This window comes from Lutzomyia longipalpis, chromosome 1 (genome assembly GCF_024334085.1).
Source record: "Lutzomyia longipalpis isolate SR_M1_2022 chromosome 1, ASM2433408v1".
In the NCBI taxonomy this organism is placed as follows: domain Eukaryota; kingdom Metazoa; phylum Arthropoda; class Insecta; order Diptera; family Psychodidae; genus Lutzomyia; species Lutzomyia longipalpis.
The window spans coordinates 42,221,717-42,238,948 of NC_074707.1; the positions used below are offsets into that span (position 1 = coordinate 42,221,717).

General features: G+C 38.6%; 1 protein-coding gene across 1 annotated transcript; it reads right to left on the reverse strand.

The window, feature by feature from the left end:
• Window positions 1–1,690: 1,690 nt before the first annotated feature.
• LOC129787440 (pro-resilin) lies at window positions 1,691–5,264 on the reverse strand. Its single transcript, XM_055823018.1, has 4 exons — window positions 5,172–5,264; window positions 4,410–4,468; window positions 4,092–4,158; window positions 1,691–3,391 (listed from the first exon to the last, which is right to left on the reverse strand). Exons 2-4 carry the CDS (start codon window positions 4,410–4,412, stop codon window positions 2,172–2,174), a joined length of 1,290 nt encoding a protein of 429 aa, XP_055678993.1. The 5' UTR covers window positions 4,413–4,468; window positions 5,172–5,264; the 3' UTR covers window positions 1,691–2,171.
• Between the last annotated feature and the right edge of the window lie 11,968 nt (window positions 5,265–17,232).

Consider the following 17,232-nt stretch of genomic DNA (forward strand, 5'->3'; position numbering starts at 1 on the left):
GAAAGCTATTAAAATAGGCTATAAATTGACATAAATTTCAATGATTTTCAAGGTCACCTCTAGAACACAAAATGGAGGATTTTTGTTTCACAAAAAGAGTTTTTCGTATTTTTCGTCCTGAAGGAATGGTTCTAGAGGTTTCTGATGTTCTAGAAAGTTGTAGATAATTGCAAAACCTTTAATTTGATACCAAATTGAGTCAAATCGGACAAGCGGTTCAAGAGATATGGCTCTTAGAACTTTTCAAATTCAAGAATTTTTTAAATGGTCATATCTTCTAAACGGCGACATAGATTTTTTTCATTTTCGGACTGATGCAAGATTATTAGTCCTGCTACAACATATCAAAAATTCAAGGAAATCTATGATTGGGATTCGAAGATATTGCCCCGTAAAGTTAGGCAATTTTTGTTTTTGTTTTTAGCGCCTCTTGCGGCCATTTTTGGAACTTGAAATGTTCTAGACAGTTGTGGGGCTTTTCAATACCTTTCATTTGATACTAAGATGGTCAAAATCGGTCAAGCCGTTTTCGAGTTATATCGAAAAAACACTTTTTGCTTTAGGCTGCCATATTTGCTAAACGGCTTGACCGATTTTCAAGTATGAATTATCGATGAAAACGTCTCACTGAGCACTACAACATACTAAAATTTCAGATTTCTAGCTATAAGGGGACTAGTTGATGGTATTTCAAAATGGCGGACGGCGGCCATCTTGGATTTTAAAAATGCGAAAAAATGAAATTTTACACCCACATTTCTATAGAAAACTTCAAACCGGAAGTCTCTATCTGTTACCGTTCTCGAGTTATAAGGCAAAGTTTGGCGCACCGGCCGGCGGGACGGCCGGCCGGCAGGCCGGCCGGCCGGATCAAAAATTTTCCACCACCATTTTCGTAATGTGGGATGTCTAAAATGTGCTCATACCAAGTTTGAGTCCGATCTGAGGTGGTCGGTTTTTCCGACGATTACAATACTTGGTATGCCACGATTGTGGTATACCAACTAAATGAACAGGTGCCTATAGATGTCAAGGAATTGGGGAAAGTTTTGAGATTTTTTTTGCCGTTTTACAATACCCTCAAGCCGCAAAACTCATTGAAGATGGGCATGAAGATCGCATGAAGATCACTTGAAGTTTGTATGAGAAACCCGCATGAAGATCATGAAAGTCTCTTTCAAGATCGACAGAGATCACCTCTCAAATGATAAATCAAATACTCTAATATGGTTTTGAGATGTCCAATATTTTCACCGTGAAGAGAAAAATTCCGATCCTCTCCCAAAAAAATTAAAAAAAAAAAGAAACTAACAATGATCACATACATATCATGAGCGTGAAGCTCTCTAAAGAAACTAAAAATTAAAAAATAGAGTTGAAGATGAGAAATGAGATATTTAGATGAACTATATAGGCAATTTAACTGAAAAAAAATATTAATTATATATTGAAGTCTAAATGTAATGAATGTATAAATTTATACATAAAAGATAAATTGATATCTCCCCCCAGATCAATCATAATGGAATGATGGTAAATGAAGAAATTGATGGCAAAATGGAACCAAAAAAAAAAGAGAATTGGATCATGAGAGAAATGAAGCAAGAGAAAATAGTTATTGTTGTTGAAAAAAAAAACCCTAGTCCTAAACAGAAATAATTATTTGAGAAATAAAGAAAAACACAGGACATAATAATGTTTGAAAAAACACTTGTATTTTCTTTTTATTGGCTTGAAAACATCTTGAGAATTCATTACAAAATAACCATATTCAAGTTGAATACAAAAAAAAACACAAGAGGTTTTGAGTATTTTTCAATTCGAAGATGTGGGTGACGTTGTGTCTCTGAGCCGCTAACAGATGGACTTGCAATTGGAATTAATTTTCTTTTCTTTTTTACAATCTTTGTGCATTTTTTTGGAGAAGAAGAATGAGGGAGACGACGAATGCTTGAAGTGAGGCACTTACTTGGCTATACAAATTAATAATATAACACACGAGAAAACAAGAAAAATTAAATAATTTACACTAGAAACAATAGACATGGGCATGGAAGATGAAAATTTCAGGCACATTTCACATTGCAATCTGGGTTTGGTCGACTTTCAAGGGCGGCCCTGGTCCCAGGAACAGGATCACAAGAAGCGCCAGGACAAACGCACGGGGTACTTTAGTAACTGTAGCCTCCGTTTGAGGAATAGCTTTGGGGAATTGTTTCGGGCACAGAGCTGTGTCCACCTGAGGAGTATCCACCACCGAAGCTACCGCCATGGGATGATCCACCGAAGCCGCCGCCATGAGATGATCCACCGAAACTGCCACCATGAGATGATCCACCGAAGCTACCACCACTGTAGCCTCCAGATGGGGCACCGTAGCTTGAGGATGGTGGGGCACCATAGCTAGAAGATGGTGGAGATGGGGCTCCGTAGGATGAAGAGGGAGCACTGTGTCCGAAGCTGCTGCTTCCACCGAAGGAATGAGAGCTTCCATGGGAGCTACCACCATGGGATCCACCGTGGGATCCACCGTGTGATCCACCGTGTGATCCTCCGAAGCTGGGAGCTCCGTACGAGGAGGATGGAGGAGCAGGGGCACCATAGCTAGAAGATGGTGGTCCGTAGGAAGATGATGGGGCAGCTGGGGCTCCGTAGGAAGATGATGGGGGAGCTGGGGCACCATATGAGGAAGAAAGACCACCACCGAAACCGTGAGATGATCCACCACCGAAGCTACCGCCATGGGAAGATCCACCAAAGCTACCGCCGAAGCTGTGAGATGAGCCACCTCCGAAACCACCACCGTGAGAGCCATGAGATGAGCCGCCGCCGAAGCTAGGGGCACCATAGGAAGATGAGGGAGCAGCTGGAACTCCGTATGAAGTGGCAGGGGGTCCATAGCTAGATGAAGGCCTTGATGGTGGGGGTCCGTAGCTGCTGGATGGCCTGGATGGTGGGGGTCCATAGCTAGAAGATGGCCTTGATGGTGGAGGTCCGTAGCTTGGGGAAGGCCTAGATGGTGGAGGTCCATAGCTGGGAGATGGTGGGGGTCCATAGCTTGGGGATGGACGAGATGGTGGGGGTCCGTAGCTTGGAGCTGGGGCAGACGGTGGGGGTCCATAGCTAGGAGAGGGCCTAGATGGTGGGGGTCCATAGCTAGGAGATGGACGGGATGGTGGGCCGTAAGAGCTAGATGGAGGAGGTCCATAGGAATTTGATGGAGGAGCTGGTGGTCCATATGATCCCGAAATACCACCACCGAATCCACCACCGAATCCACCAGAGTGTCCACCCGAATGACCTCCTGAATGTCCTCCAGAGTGGCCTCCAGAATATCCTCCTGAATGTCCTCCCGAAGAAGGAGCACCGTAACTGCTAGATGGGAGTGGAGCTAGAAAAGTGAGTAATAAAAATTAATTAATTAATTCACATTGTTAATAAGTTATTCAATAATAGTTAAACTAATAAAATGAATTTAATTTAATCGTTCTAAATAAATTTAAATAGTCAGAAAAGTTTGAATTTCATTTAAAAATCCGTCAATTTTTAAGAAAAAAAATTAATCGTGGTTAGTTTGCTTTAAATTAAGTGCTGGGTGTGAGCAAAAGAAATCTTCAAAACCTTAAGACACTTTAAGCAGTACCAAGACATAGAGTTTATGAGACGTCACATTTTGAAGCATTATAATTCAATAAAGCTGCAACGTGCAGACTTTTTAATATTCCATTAAATCCTAATTTGTTCTGGTAATTTTACACAGCCTTCAAAAAATCATCTAAACATTCAAACATAAACGGTTTAGGCCGCCGTTTCCCTAAGCCCCCACCCATTCCACGAAGTCAACCAAATATGATGAGCATCTCTAAACGAGCCAGAACATGCCGCAACATCAAGATTAACGAGACAGTTTATGATGACTTCCATCATCCATTTCTCATTTGTACTCCGGTATTCAAGCCACGATCTCCATGCGCCTTATCTGGGGTCAACTATCGCATATATGTACATGTGGGGGGATTCTAAGGCTGAAAGTGGTGGCTCGTTGTTCTGATTGTCGTGCGAAATGGAATTCATTTTCGTGAATAACTTACCTTCACGCTTAACCAACTCGCCAGCAAAAGCAGTGCCCATCAGGCAGCATAGCACCACAACGAACCGCTGCAAATGAATGAGATCTCTTAATTAATCCGATGGTGTTTTCTTGCACAATTTGTGTTTTTTTGTGTGTGTGGGAAGGTGATGCGGTTTAAGTAGACTTGAGAATATTAGCAACACGAGTAGACAATAAATGGGCCTCTTTCTTCTTTCATTAACCGACTGTGTCGATGAGAAAGAGCCCATGACCTTCCCACTTTTAACGTACAAAAAATCAAAATTTTACAAGTTAAGAAAATAATAAAAATCCTTACCATTTTTCACACCTTTCCGTGCCTTCTGATGCGACCAAAGTGCAACAAATTGATACTTTCTGCAATGAGAAGCAGAAAGAGCATATTAGAAGAAGAAAGTGATGAGGAAGGCGCAAAGAGCCCATTGTTGCATCTTGTGCAACATTTTTTTCATCATCATGCAAAATCACGATGTGCATTATTTTTAATTTAGAAAAAATTAGAGCTTGGAGAAATTAATTGCTATTGGATGGTGGAAGTTCACAATCAAAAGCGCGCGCGCGACAAAAGACACGGTGTTGTCTGGGAAAAAGGGAAAGTGATCACTCATAGCGAGAACAATCTGTGGAAGACTGAAGATGGTTATGCATTTTTTTTTTTGACTTTGCACTCTCTGCCATATGAAATCAATTTCAATTTATCGGCAGCACGCGATTGTTGCACATCTCGCGAAAAAAAATTGAGAGACTTTCTACAATCTCTGCACAATGTCACCATTTTTTCCGCAATTGATCATCGAAAATATCACTTTGGATGAAGAAGATACATTGCGGGAGATTCCAGCAAAACTTTCACACGATGTCTCGCAGCGGTCTTTGCGGAGACCCACCGCGAAAGGTCATCCGGAAGGGCAGTGTGCAATTATTGAGTGAATAATTGCATAACTCCGCAGCAATTGCATTTGCAGAAGCACTTTGCATTTTACAGCATGGTAGGTAATCCAAAATGCACATTGAAAAACTTTTTGGTGTGTTTTTTTGCAGAGAAAAGATCACAACTAACCGTCTGGGATAGTTCCTACTCGTGTGGGGGGATTCCGAGGGAACTACAGCAACGAGGAACTACTTGCTACCACCGTGAACAATCAACTGAATAGCATTCAACTGAAATTCGTCACTTTATATAGTTGGAGGTGAGGTCCGCCGGGGGCCCAAAGAGATCTCCCGCGAACTTGGCTTTCCACGCATCTTCTCCCCATCCAAAATCCTCACCTCTCGCGTTTTGGCAATAGTAGAGGGAGGCGAAGTGGAATATGTAAGTGAATTGTACACACCATCTCAATGCAATTGCCGGAATGTTGAGCACCAGCAGTCCCTCACAATTGGAACTTCTTCGCTCCATTGCAGCTCATTCGTTCAGCCATTGAGGTATTTTTGTCTCTGCAGGTGCATTTCCCGGGGAATGCTCATTTATGCTTTTCACATTGATCTGTGCTTCTCTATGTTCTATGACGTACGTATTGGGCATAATACTGTTTACATTTTCCGATTTTAATCTGACCATTGAGGAAAAAACTAATATTAGCAGTTTATTTTTACATTTTTACAAGGTGTGTCAGCATAATTTGGCAGCAAAAAAATGTGTGTACATCCAATTAAAATGATTTGAATTTTAAATTATAATTAATAAATTTTGTTTGTAATTTTGTGTACAAATAAATTAATTTAAATAGATTTTGTTTCATATTTTTTTTTTTACTTATTGATGTATAAGGGCAATTATTGGAGTGCCGCATAGAGGAATTAAAGCTCACTAAAAAAATCAATTATAGATAAATTATTTGTTTATGATTATTTGTATATTTAACATTTAATATTATTTTCTTAGCTTTTAATTAACTTTGCCATTTTATTTCGCGAGAAAATCAATGAAAAAATTGTTTTAAATAACATTTTAAAAATTCTTCAGAGAACTTTCTATCGCTAGGAGATAAATGATGTAATTAGGCATACAAAAGTAGTTAAAATACGCCTATTATAGAGAAAAGTTAATTATTTTATTGGTCGTAAAGTACTAAAATTTCAAACAAATCTGCACAAAAGGGCAAAAGTCAATCAACTTCCAACTAGGAAAGTTCAGTGGTGATAAAGTGAATTTTTCCTTTAAGAATCTCGTAGAAATTTGATAGACATTACCTTTTAATCTTTAAATTAATTTTAAAAATATATATTTTAATCAAAACAAAAGCTTTTAAAGCTTCCCAAAATTCCACATTTTTAGCAAAGAAGCTTCGATAACTCCCAACGCGAAAAATAACGATAATTCTCAAGTTAAATGATCACACTATGCTAAAGTCGTTAGTCAATCAGGTAGTTTCATTGAAAAGCTCTTCAGCTTTACAAGCATTTCTTTCACACAAATTTCACAACACCCTGATAGACATTTCAATTGGTTTTTTCAGATGGTTCAAGTACTAACAAAGCACCTAAATTCTATTTGTTTTAAGTTCCCCCGACATCCGCGATAATTTTGTGATCTCAAAAATTTCATAACCATTGCCCTCAAGCTTCGTTTTGAATAACCAAAAAGCTAAAAAAAAAATAGAAAAACATGAAATTGGTTAGCAATAATGCTCTGAACCGCAAATGTAATGTGATAATAGGTTTGAAAAGATTCAGAAAGCAATTGTCGTGATTAGCGCACAAAGTACGATCGCTTTTCCTCTCACCTGTGGCATAAGGAAAGTGTATATGAGGTGTCAAAGTGAAGATGATGATTTTTTTTATCATCTACGATGGGCTATGGATGGGTTGGTGGGAGAGAAATGTTCACACTCTGAATTGCCTTTTTTGCCATACTGCTAGGTACGTTATAGTCGGTGTGCAGGTGATAACAAGAAGAATGGATAATGCATGCAAATTGTCTTGCAATTATTTGCTAACATCTTCTCGCATCTGACACAAAATTGTGTAATGTGTAAAAATATACACAAAACACCGATTAATTTCACTTTCTGCCGCTCAAAGAAGATGCTCGCAACATTAATTCTTCTTTCTACATAAAACATAAAGCGCGCATATTTTCCACCATCATCCTCTCGGCACCATTGCGTGTTTGCTACAATAGGGAGGCATATTTATGTACATGTGGACAATTTCAAAGGCGAGGAGCACACCTCATTGATTTGTTTGTGGTGCCTTTCCGGCAGAACCTTCTTCATCATCATCATTTCTTTCTTTTCGGCTTGTCCATGTACATAAATGAAGCTGACCCAACGAATCATCCATCATTTTTTTCTCACTCATTAGCTTCCCGCTGTCTACCCAGACGCGATATGGGTAAACACCCAGAGAAAAGTTTATGGCTTTCTCTTGAATCAATCGCGCAGAATATGATGAGACAACTCGAGGTGACAATGATTTCGATGTTAAACATAGCTAAATGAGGTATATTTTTACCTAAATTATTACGCAATACACCACCCAAGAAAATATCACAGAGATACTCCCATGGAAGCATAATTTCATAACACCGCGAGCTTTTGTACTCCCAGGCAGAGTGTGGTGGCAGAAAAGCAAAAAGCTCAGTCTTTATCCTAGGAGATTTGGTGATTTCGCAGTGAAATACCTCCTCGCCTCAAATGGTCATTATTTAATTCAACGAGGGGGACACATTGTGCAATTTTGATGCGTTATTTGATTAAGTAATTGTCTTCTTCGCATTATTTTTTTGTCAACTCCACGACAAGTCAAGAAGGCATTTTTCTCTCGTGCAGCAAGAATGTAATCCATCGTCTTTGGATGGCCATCGGCGCGTCTCAAGATCGTCGACCGAATGATGGATTCTCCGTTTAATTCGCATCTCTCTTGCGACGTAATATCACTTTTCTTGTCAACAACACACTACCTGAATCATCCCAACAAATCTGCCATTCATGTGCGATTCTGCTCGAATTGTATTATTGTTATTCATTCGGCATGTTAAGTGAATCTGCCACATATGCCTTTTATCTCCTTTCGGAAATCTCAAGAGAGATTCTTTTGTCGAAAAAGCAAACTCACGTATAAACCATTCTTATGCTGTAAGACGGTACTAAAAATAATAATTACAATTAATTCACCTTCAGCTTGCTAATTTCATTCACTTTTATCTGCATATCGTATAACGTACAGAAAGTTCTTGCTGAAACCTTTCCACATTCTGTATGCATAATAAATTCAAAAGATCTTTTTGCTTTGCTTCGCTGAATTTTCTGGCTCATTTGGTGTGGAATATTGTATGAAATGAGGCTTTTCTTTTGGGATTTATTCTGATTTTTTGTGTGTGGAAATTGAATAATAAAGAAATTAGACTGAATGCTAAATGTATTGCACATCCCACTCATTTTAAGCTTTTTGATATCTACATGTTGAAAGCTTTTGCTATCTATTTCATAGAATATTGACTTCTAGAGTTCTTAATATTCTTTTCATAAAATTTTAAAAAATATCTATGAATTGTAATAAGAAATTTAATACATAAGAAGCTTTCGTGTCAATGTATGAGTGTTGAGTAACGTATTTTGTCAAACAAATTAAGCACGTTTCATATTTTATCTTCTCCCATAAACTTTATGATTTTTGGCGATGCTTTTCACAACTTTAGCGTCTTCAGGAAGAGAACTAACCATATTTTAAATTTACCATGTTCTTGACAAAAATCATACACCAACTCTCCCCATTTTTTTTTATTTCCGAATTTTATGATCAGAAAAATTTTGAATGTTGCAAAAGACCCCAGAGACATAGAATTAAACTTTAAAGCCATTCTCTTCCGTATCTGAAGGTACGAGCAAATATACCTACTTAAAATATGGGTAAGCTTTAATTAATAAAATTTTGCTGCATAGCAATTTATCGTCTTTTGGGCAAGGCTACGATAATACCCAATCACTAAAAAAAGGAAAATATGGAGGGCTCTTGTGGCCATATAATGTCAAGGAAACAAATCATACATAAATGAGTTCTAATTTAATCTTGTCTGTCTCATCAAACTTGACGAAAGGTCTAATGCTTCTATCAATCACTATGTTTACCAAAAATCGCCACTTTTTTGCTTCTTCTCTTGTTATTTTTCTTTCGGCCAAAACGTCTAAAGCAATCACACTTTTGGCAGTGAAATCATTTGCTAAGCCTTGGTAAAGTGTCCTCCCCCGGGGAAGATGTGTGCAAGTTCAGACGAAAGTCATCAACAATCTTCAAGAGGTGATCATATGGAGGAGACCTCATGCCATACACCACCACCAGGGCATTGTCTTTCAAATGTGGACCAAAGATCTCGCTGCTTGATTGCGATGATGATGCTGGAATTGAGCGAAGAAGCACTTTGGCAAATAGACTTTCACTCTCATCGTCTATCCGTGAATTTAATGTCCGCAATTGGCCAGTTTATGTTGGGTTTAGGTTTGTTCTGCCAGTCAGCGATTTCTTTTTTGTTTCGTTTCTCTAAACCTTTGCTTTTTGGCTCTTTTTATGTTTTGGAGAGTCAGACGCGGAATTGAGACATAATGTGGTGAGTCCAATGCACTCTATGCATGATAATTTAGTGCACAGCGAGCTTTGCTTCTTTGACCTCCTTACACGGTAGACGTATGAAAAATCCCTTTCCTCGAGGAACTCATGCAGGTGAGACTAATCGTTTTAAATGTAGTTCTCTGAGAGGGACCACGCGGTGCATGGGAAATAATTAAAAGATTTTCTAGCAAAATAATTGTGCAATTCCCTAATTGATCTCAATCATCAATCACAGTGCCGAGTGCATGAGGGATCGTCAAGAGCAATTCATTGAGTTTAATAGGTTTTCCACGCAAAACATGCATCCTTGGTGCTGCAATTTCTGCACAATTGCACCTCATACTCGAGTCCTTTCACAATCAAAGACGTTTTATTACACACTACTTTAGTTTGGGGGAAGGAGGCGAGAGAGTGTCATGAATTTATTAGTTCCACTCTTGTGGCATCTTCAACGTTTAATATTATACAATTATGACTACAATTACAATTTGATATATAATTCTCAGCGAACTTGTAATTGATGTATTAAAATGTATGGAATTGAAAGGTGAATTCCACTAGATAAAACTAAACCAACCGCGGGAGAGGGGAAAATACAAAATGGGTAATTACCCTGATTTTTTTTTCGTGAATCTCGAAAGTTTTTAGTATCAAACACCGAACTCTCTTTACCTACCCACCCACTCTCAAAGCCAAAACAATTACGTCTGACCACGACGGAACAACTATGTGGGTTTGTTATAAAAAAAAAAATTCCGCTGGTGATAGTCCAAAAAAAAGTGAGTGTATGAGTAGATGCAATTAGCTAAACTTTGCGCTCTATGGCGTTTCCTACCAATAAATCAATATAACACAGTATTATGTATGTGGTACGTGAATTTCATCTTTGGGCACATCTTAAGCTTTTGAAGTACTTACCTCTACCTCCTCAAAATTCCATCCCACCTCCCTATCCGCCACACGTATGCGGCACAATAGTCGCATGAAGGTTGCACCAGTCTTAGGTAATTAGAAAATTTGCACATTCACCTGCATGGTGCATCACTTTATGTCACAACTGGATGATTTTTCATCCCATCCTCAATCCCATTGCAGTATACAAAGTTGAGCTCACTTAATATGCATATACCACCTCTAAGGAATACAGAGATGACAGCTTATTGCACTATCGATTAGCATGTGAGGCATAATCTTGGGCATAATGGGAGATTTCACATGCATTGTAGTAAATCTTTGTCTCTCCCATGGTTGTTACAAACCGCAAAATTTGATGAATGTCGGAAAAATCGATCCCTCACCACAACTATTGTCCTTGTAGTGTCAAATGTGTACTTTTTCTTATTTGAAAAAAATGCAGATGAGGTTAAAGAAGCTCTTTAAAAGCCCCATTGGGAGCTTCATCGTGAAAAGAAACGCGTATATCCCCTTACTATGTATAAGACCTTTAGCATATTTGCAACATCCGGTTGTCAGGATTGATAAAGTGATTGATATTTTTAATTGAAATTTTTATAATAAATTTTAGGATAAATTGATAAATGATAAAGGGAATTTTTCTCATATTTAAAGATCCTAATAAATATTTTGTGCTTAAAGTTTTATCGAAGACGCATTACCCTGAAAATTGAACATAAAACTTTAAAAAAATATTTAAAGATTTTTTAAACATTTATGAACTTTAATACAAAAGCTCAATCTTTGAAACATATTTCAGGGGTTCCATTGGGATCAATCTACCCCCACAATATGAATTTTAAAGCTTTAATAAATTTAAGCTATTATGCACTTGCTTAATATTCTCAATTAAATTTAACTAGTAATTTAATTAAATAATTCAGTAAAAACGAGTAAGTTGGTTAAAAAAAAACGTTAATCTACTCTGGGAATAAATCTTAGTTCATATATATTAAAATCCCCACCAACAACTTGTGGGTTAATACTTCATGAAGATTTCATTATATTAAAACCACTTATTACTCATTCATATCTCTTTAAAGCACCCTACTTGAGGTAAATGCAAGAATTATTCACTGTATGTGATGAAATTAAATGCTCATTTTTACTCGCAACAGAGGAAATCTCAACCTGCCAACATGAGCTTTGCCTTTGAGGCAAAAGCATAAAAGTCCAACGCTAAATCCCACGCAGAGTGGTGGCACAAGTTCAAATTTTGTTGTAATTATCCATTGTTGTGTGAATAATTTTGTGGTTTAGCAGTGCTGCTGTGTCCTGTACTATGCGTTTGACTAATTAAGTGGCATGGGAGATGGCTGGGGAGGGTGCAAAATTACTCAAATCCGGAGGAGATTCCATTGACGTGGATTCTCTCACAGGTATCTCCGAGCGCATAAGTGCCCCATAATATAGTGCGGTGGTGTCCCATTGTTGAGCCATCCTCGTGTACTGACAAAAATTTATGCTTTGCACTAAATACGCACCCAGAGGAAAAAATATCTTCTCTGGCGCAAAAAGTTGGGAGGGTGTTTTGCAATTTCGTCGCATCGGTTTGCAAAGGCAGCACAGCTCCATTGAAAATGGGTTTTGCTGTGTTGGCCAAAGAAGTGGCATCGTGAGCAATTGCGACTCGAGTGACTTGCGATAGGTCTTTTGCATAAACAATTCACGTGCTCGCGACGCTCAATTGCGAGATTACGCATTTTTCTCCGGTGAATTCTTGTGCAAGTTTGATGGCTTTTTTTATGGACTCTGCACAGTCGAACACTTCCCATTTGATGGCACTCTTTTGAAGCATACATACATATGTATGTGTACCTTCACCTCACCATCCGCAACCAAGAGATCCAAGAAGTGGTCGAAAATTTATCGAGACATCTCCACCGTTCATCACGCAGTGCAAGATGAGTGCATTCAAATGCGTAAAATTGACACTGCCAATGGGAATTTACAATTTCCTGGTGCAGCACCAAGAAACCATCTTTGGTGCCACGCATAGCCATTGTGGGGGGAAAACCTTCGCAAGTTGAATTGGGTTGGAAAAAGCAAAACCATCATCGGCACTGTGATCTTTCACGCAGTGATCATGAATAATGCGCCTCGTCAAAGTCAGAGGAGAATGATAGTTTTAAAATGTAGATAAATCAACCAGCTGGACGTTGGGTGGCTTCTTTTGGCAATTATTCGTCTCTTCATTGTCTCACAATTCAGCAATGCTATCAAAAAGTGAGTTGGAGGTGGTGCCGTGGTCCCACCTGGCAAGGTTTTCACTCTTTCATGGTGAAAAACGTGGAGGAAAAGAGCCACAAACAACACTGCTAGAGAATTAGAGAGACTGTCTTGCAGAAAAGAATAATTCCATAGAGAGGGAATTCAAACGATACACCTCAACATGTGAAACCTAGTTGTCTTGAAGTATCAGAGATTTTTTAATGAAAAAAGATATAAAAAATATTCATTTATAAAATTTAATTTGCGTTTATTAAATTTTTATTTATTTCTTCATCAACGAAAAGCTTCAATTAAAATTTCATTTATTTCCAGGCGCAGAGAGCAATGCAGCCCCGGAGTATTGCCCGCCCACTCAATGACAATATCTGTGAACGCTTTTCCACAAATTTCCCAAAGACGCGCTTTATTTGAAGGCACCGACCGAGTCACAATTGAGCTTGACAAATAATGCAAAATAATGCAGAGCATTATGCTACACACCATAGAAATTATGTGAGCAATTTATTAAGTAATTTACATTTGTCAGCCTTGATTTACTTTCATCTCGCGCGCGCGTCAGGGTCCGACACTATGAAGATGCGGGCACGCAACGAAATTACCAAATCAATCATCGATCTCGCCCTCAAAAACGATCACCATCACAAATTGATGATGTGTCTGCGCACCGCTATTAGGAAATTGCCATCGATCGGAGGCTCTTTTGTTGCTGAAGAAGTTGACACAACCGCCGAGACTCTTGGGCACTTGGGAGCTCCAGGGGCTTCTCATATAAACTTTTTGCCGTCAATCGAAATTGAATTTGAAGGCATTATTACATGGACTGAATTTCATCCTTCAGAAATCACTCAATTTGAAAATGAAGATCACGAGTTTATTGTGATCTAAAAGGGGTTTACAAGATTCTAAAGAAATATGTATGAGTTTTGAATTAATATTTAATCTTTGAATATTTTTTTTATTGATTTTAGAAGTTGCTTAAATTGTTCTTAATCTCTGTTTAAAACATTTTAAGAATTTTAAGGAATCGATTCTATCTCCAATTTTTTACTGGAAATTTTCTTAGAAGAACCAGCATTTGTATCCTAAAGACCTAGAAAATTAGTTAGTTTCCTCATATTTTAAATATATAATCGAGTTTTCAGAAAATTCAAAAACTAAACATAGCACGATACTAGAAATTTATATTCAGAACCTGAAAAATATTTTCAAGCAAAAAATTGATAATATTTTTCCAATTTAAATTGACACAGCTTAATCAATATAAAATTTATATGTAGCACATTTCATATATAATTTATATATTATTAATTCAATACCCTGATACAGGATTTTCCTGCACTTTCCCTCTTTCATCAGCACACAATATTGAAATAATTTATTCCATCCACATATTTCCTGCATGACTCTTCAATTGCTACTCTGAGTATGAGAATCTCTGCGAATTTTCACTGATTAACCCCCTAAAGCAGCTTTATGCGATGCTTGAGAGACCTCCCCATACGAGGAGCTTTTAAGGAGTACAAATTGATGCCAAGTGTTTCTAATTTATGGGGCGTCTTTTGTTGTTATAAAACGTAACCCATAAATTGCCCAATAGCAAACTGTCGGAGAGAAGCAAAAAGAGCAAATTGGATGGATATGACCATTGAAAATGCAATTATACTCTCTATGTGCTATCTATCATTGAGTGGAATGGTAGCTGTGAGAGTCAATTGTTCATTTTCGGGGTGATCAGTCGCAGTGATTTGTGGTGATCTTCAATCATTTCTTTCGGGGCGATTGTGATGAAATGATTAATGGCTTTCCATTTGCTGGCCATATACCACGCGAAGGCTGCATTAGAGACGTGCTGACGACCGATTGACAGCGGGTGAGATGAGCTTTTGTGGCCGAGTGAGGACACAATGAGATCACTTGCGGTGTTCTTTCCTTGAAATGGCAAAGTGAATCATATACACATCCACATAGGGGGGTTATTTGGCAATTTCCCAATTCTCTGGCGCTCCGTGGATTTTCGCATATTTCGCGCTTCACCTTGAACGCAATTCGTGTCTCACCTGTCAACGTACCCCGAGATCAAAATCTTTAATGGGAAGATCGTTACTCTGCAATATCGCAGCTGATCGACGAGGAGGCATATAATGCATACAATGTATGGGGCATAGAGCAAGTGAATTATTTCTCGTCTCCCGAGCATCCAATGTCTAACACATCGGCTTTAATACTAATAAATATTTGAGTAATTTGCAAATAATGATTTTTTGAAAAGTCTCATCAGCAATTCGTGACCATGCTTCAACCATCAATATTTGTGTACTGCAGATGGTCATTCGTGTGGGTTACTGCGGACCAAGTTCGTTGAAAAGAAGAAAAAAAAAAAAAGAAACCGGAGAGACATGAAATTATGTAATTTCGCCAATTTATTGCCATCTCGGAGCATAGGGCCACATAAAGAATTGCTTATGGTGGAGCTTTTTCAGGTCCAACGAGTATTTTTGACCACACATAGCTGTCTCAGTGGAGGCACCCAACAATGGCCACAGGAATTAATATCTGCTTGTAGCATCACGCAAAAAAGTAATTTTTATGAATGGAAAGCGTGAAAGAAGTTGTAGTGACTATGTGCGGTGAGCAAAAGGGATGGAATTTTCATGAAAGTTCCGTACGGCGTTTGCGCCAAAATTTATGCGCTTTTCGGTGGTTTTTCCACATTTTCCCACCCTGATATATACATCCCACCACAGTCATACACAGAGAGTACTTGAGCTGAATAAAAAGGAAACAACCAAAACCGGAAATCCAAATGGGGTTGAATTCATTTAATGATCCACCACACTTTTATTTATGGCCTGTCTGTGCCGTGAATTGTGGCTTTCTTTCCGCTCCCACAGTCCTGCAGTTTTGCCTTTGCACATACATAGCAATTTCTCACCCCGTGTGAGCAGCACGTTTGAGGGGCAAACAACCCGAATTCAGACGGATAGCACGAGGGGCTATTGATCCATTGCTGTCGGACACAGAAAGCTCCCCAACTCTGTGTAGCATGGTATGTAGCATACAAACAACTCCAGGAGCAGAAGAAATTGCCATTAAGCTCACCACGCCCATTGGATGGGTCCTCAAACATTTCCCCAGGCCACACCTTCGCGGCCATGCTTTTTGGTCCCTAAAAGCCCAACGGATCGAATATTTGGAGGTCATGAAAATGTCATTGACAAAAGCAAACCCTCTCGCAGGTGAATCGGGTGCATTTCGTTGTCGCTTTTTAGACATCGACCTGAATGCCTCTATCGACGTCTCTTCCGACATGACTCCCAGGAGGATTAGGTGTGTGTACCACCGTAACAATCGACCGTCTCGTCGTTGCGAGAAAGCAACACGAGACAAACAACATCATTAAGGTGGTTATGGAAATAATATCCGGAGAGCAATTGCCAGGATTGATTTGGAACGATATTTGCTTGATTTGAGCACTTTTATGCTGTTTCTTGTTCAATTTGGGAAATTGAAGACAGAATTGTTTCCCTCTATATTCGTTTTGTAAATAAGAATTATTGGGCCTTATTCAGCGACCAAGAAACCCTTGAAATTCCCTTGAAATCTTGAAATTTCAGTACAAAATTCAAAGATTTCAAGGGTTTCTTGGTCGCTGAATTAGGCCCATTATTGGTTAAAAAATATTTTTTTAGAAGGTTTATAGCCTATTACAAAAATCCTCTATCCTTAACCTCTAGGCCGCCAAGCGGGGTCGTTGAACGACCCCAGCCCTATATTTCGTGCTATAACTTAATAAATATAAAAGATACCATTCCCATCTTTTGGAAATAAGTTCTGTAAGGTTGTGTAAAAATTTCAGCTCAATCCGTCCACCACAAGAAAAGTTATTAAGGAAAATGTAGAAGAAGGGAATTCAAAAATTTGTGTAACGGCCATGCTGCGGAAAATTTCTTAGAATGAAGTTAGTCACATCATAAATCATATGGTTGAAGGGTTGTGTTTACTTTCTCACTTTACCATCTCAGTGTCAGAATTATCGTGAATAAGTAACATAAACAACATAAAACATAATTAGAAGCATATAAATGTGCAAAACAATAAAGAATATTCGAGAAATATTGCCATTTATCACGGTGCGGGAAGTGAGGGGAATGTGGGGAAGTAGTGAAAAAAAATAGCAGTTGCGGTCAACTTCGTGGCAAATTTCTCACGAAGAAAGTGTGAAAAATGAGTGAAAAATGTTTTTCCCTAATATCTTCTTCTGCGTGTTTCCGGGTGGCGAATTTGTGATGCAAGGGGCAAGAGGACTATATAAGGAGTCTAAAGGTAGTGACCCGACAGTTCCCGGTTTTATAGTTTATGAGAAAATCGACTTCCTTCTTGGGGTC

Coding starts and splice junctions, on each gene's coding strand:
- LOC129787440 (XM_055823018.1), bottom strand. Junction 3,392..4,091: donor CGAGTTGGTTAAGCGTGAAG/GTAAGTTATTCA, acceptor TCACTTTTCTAG/CTCCACTCCCATCTAGCAGT.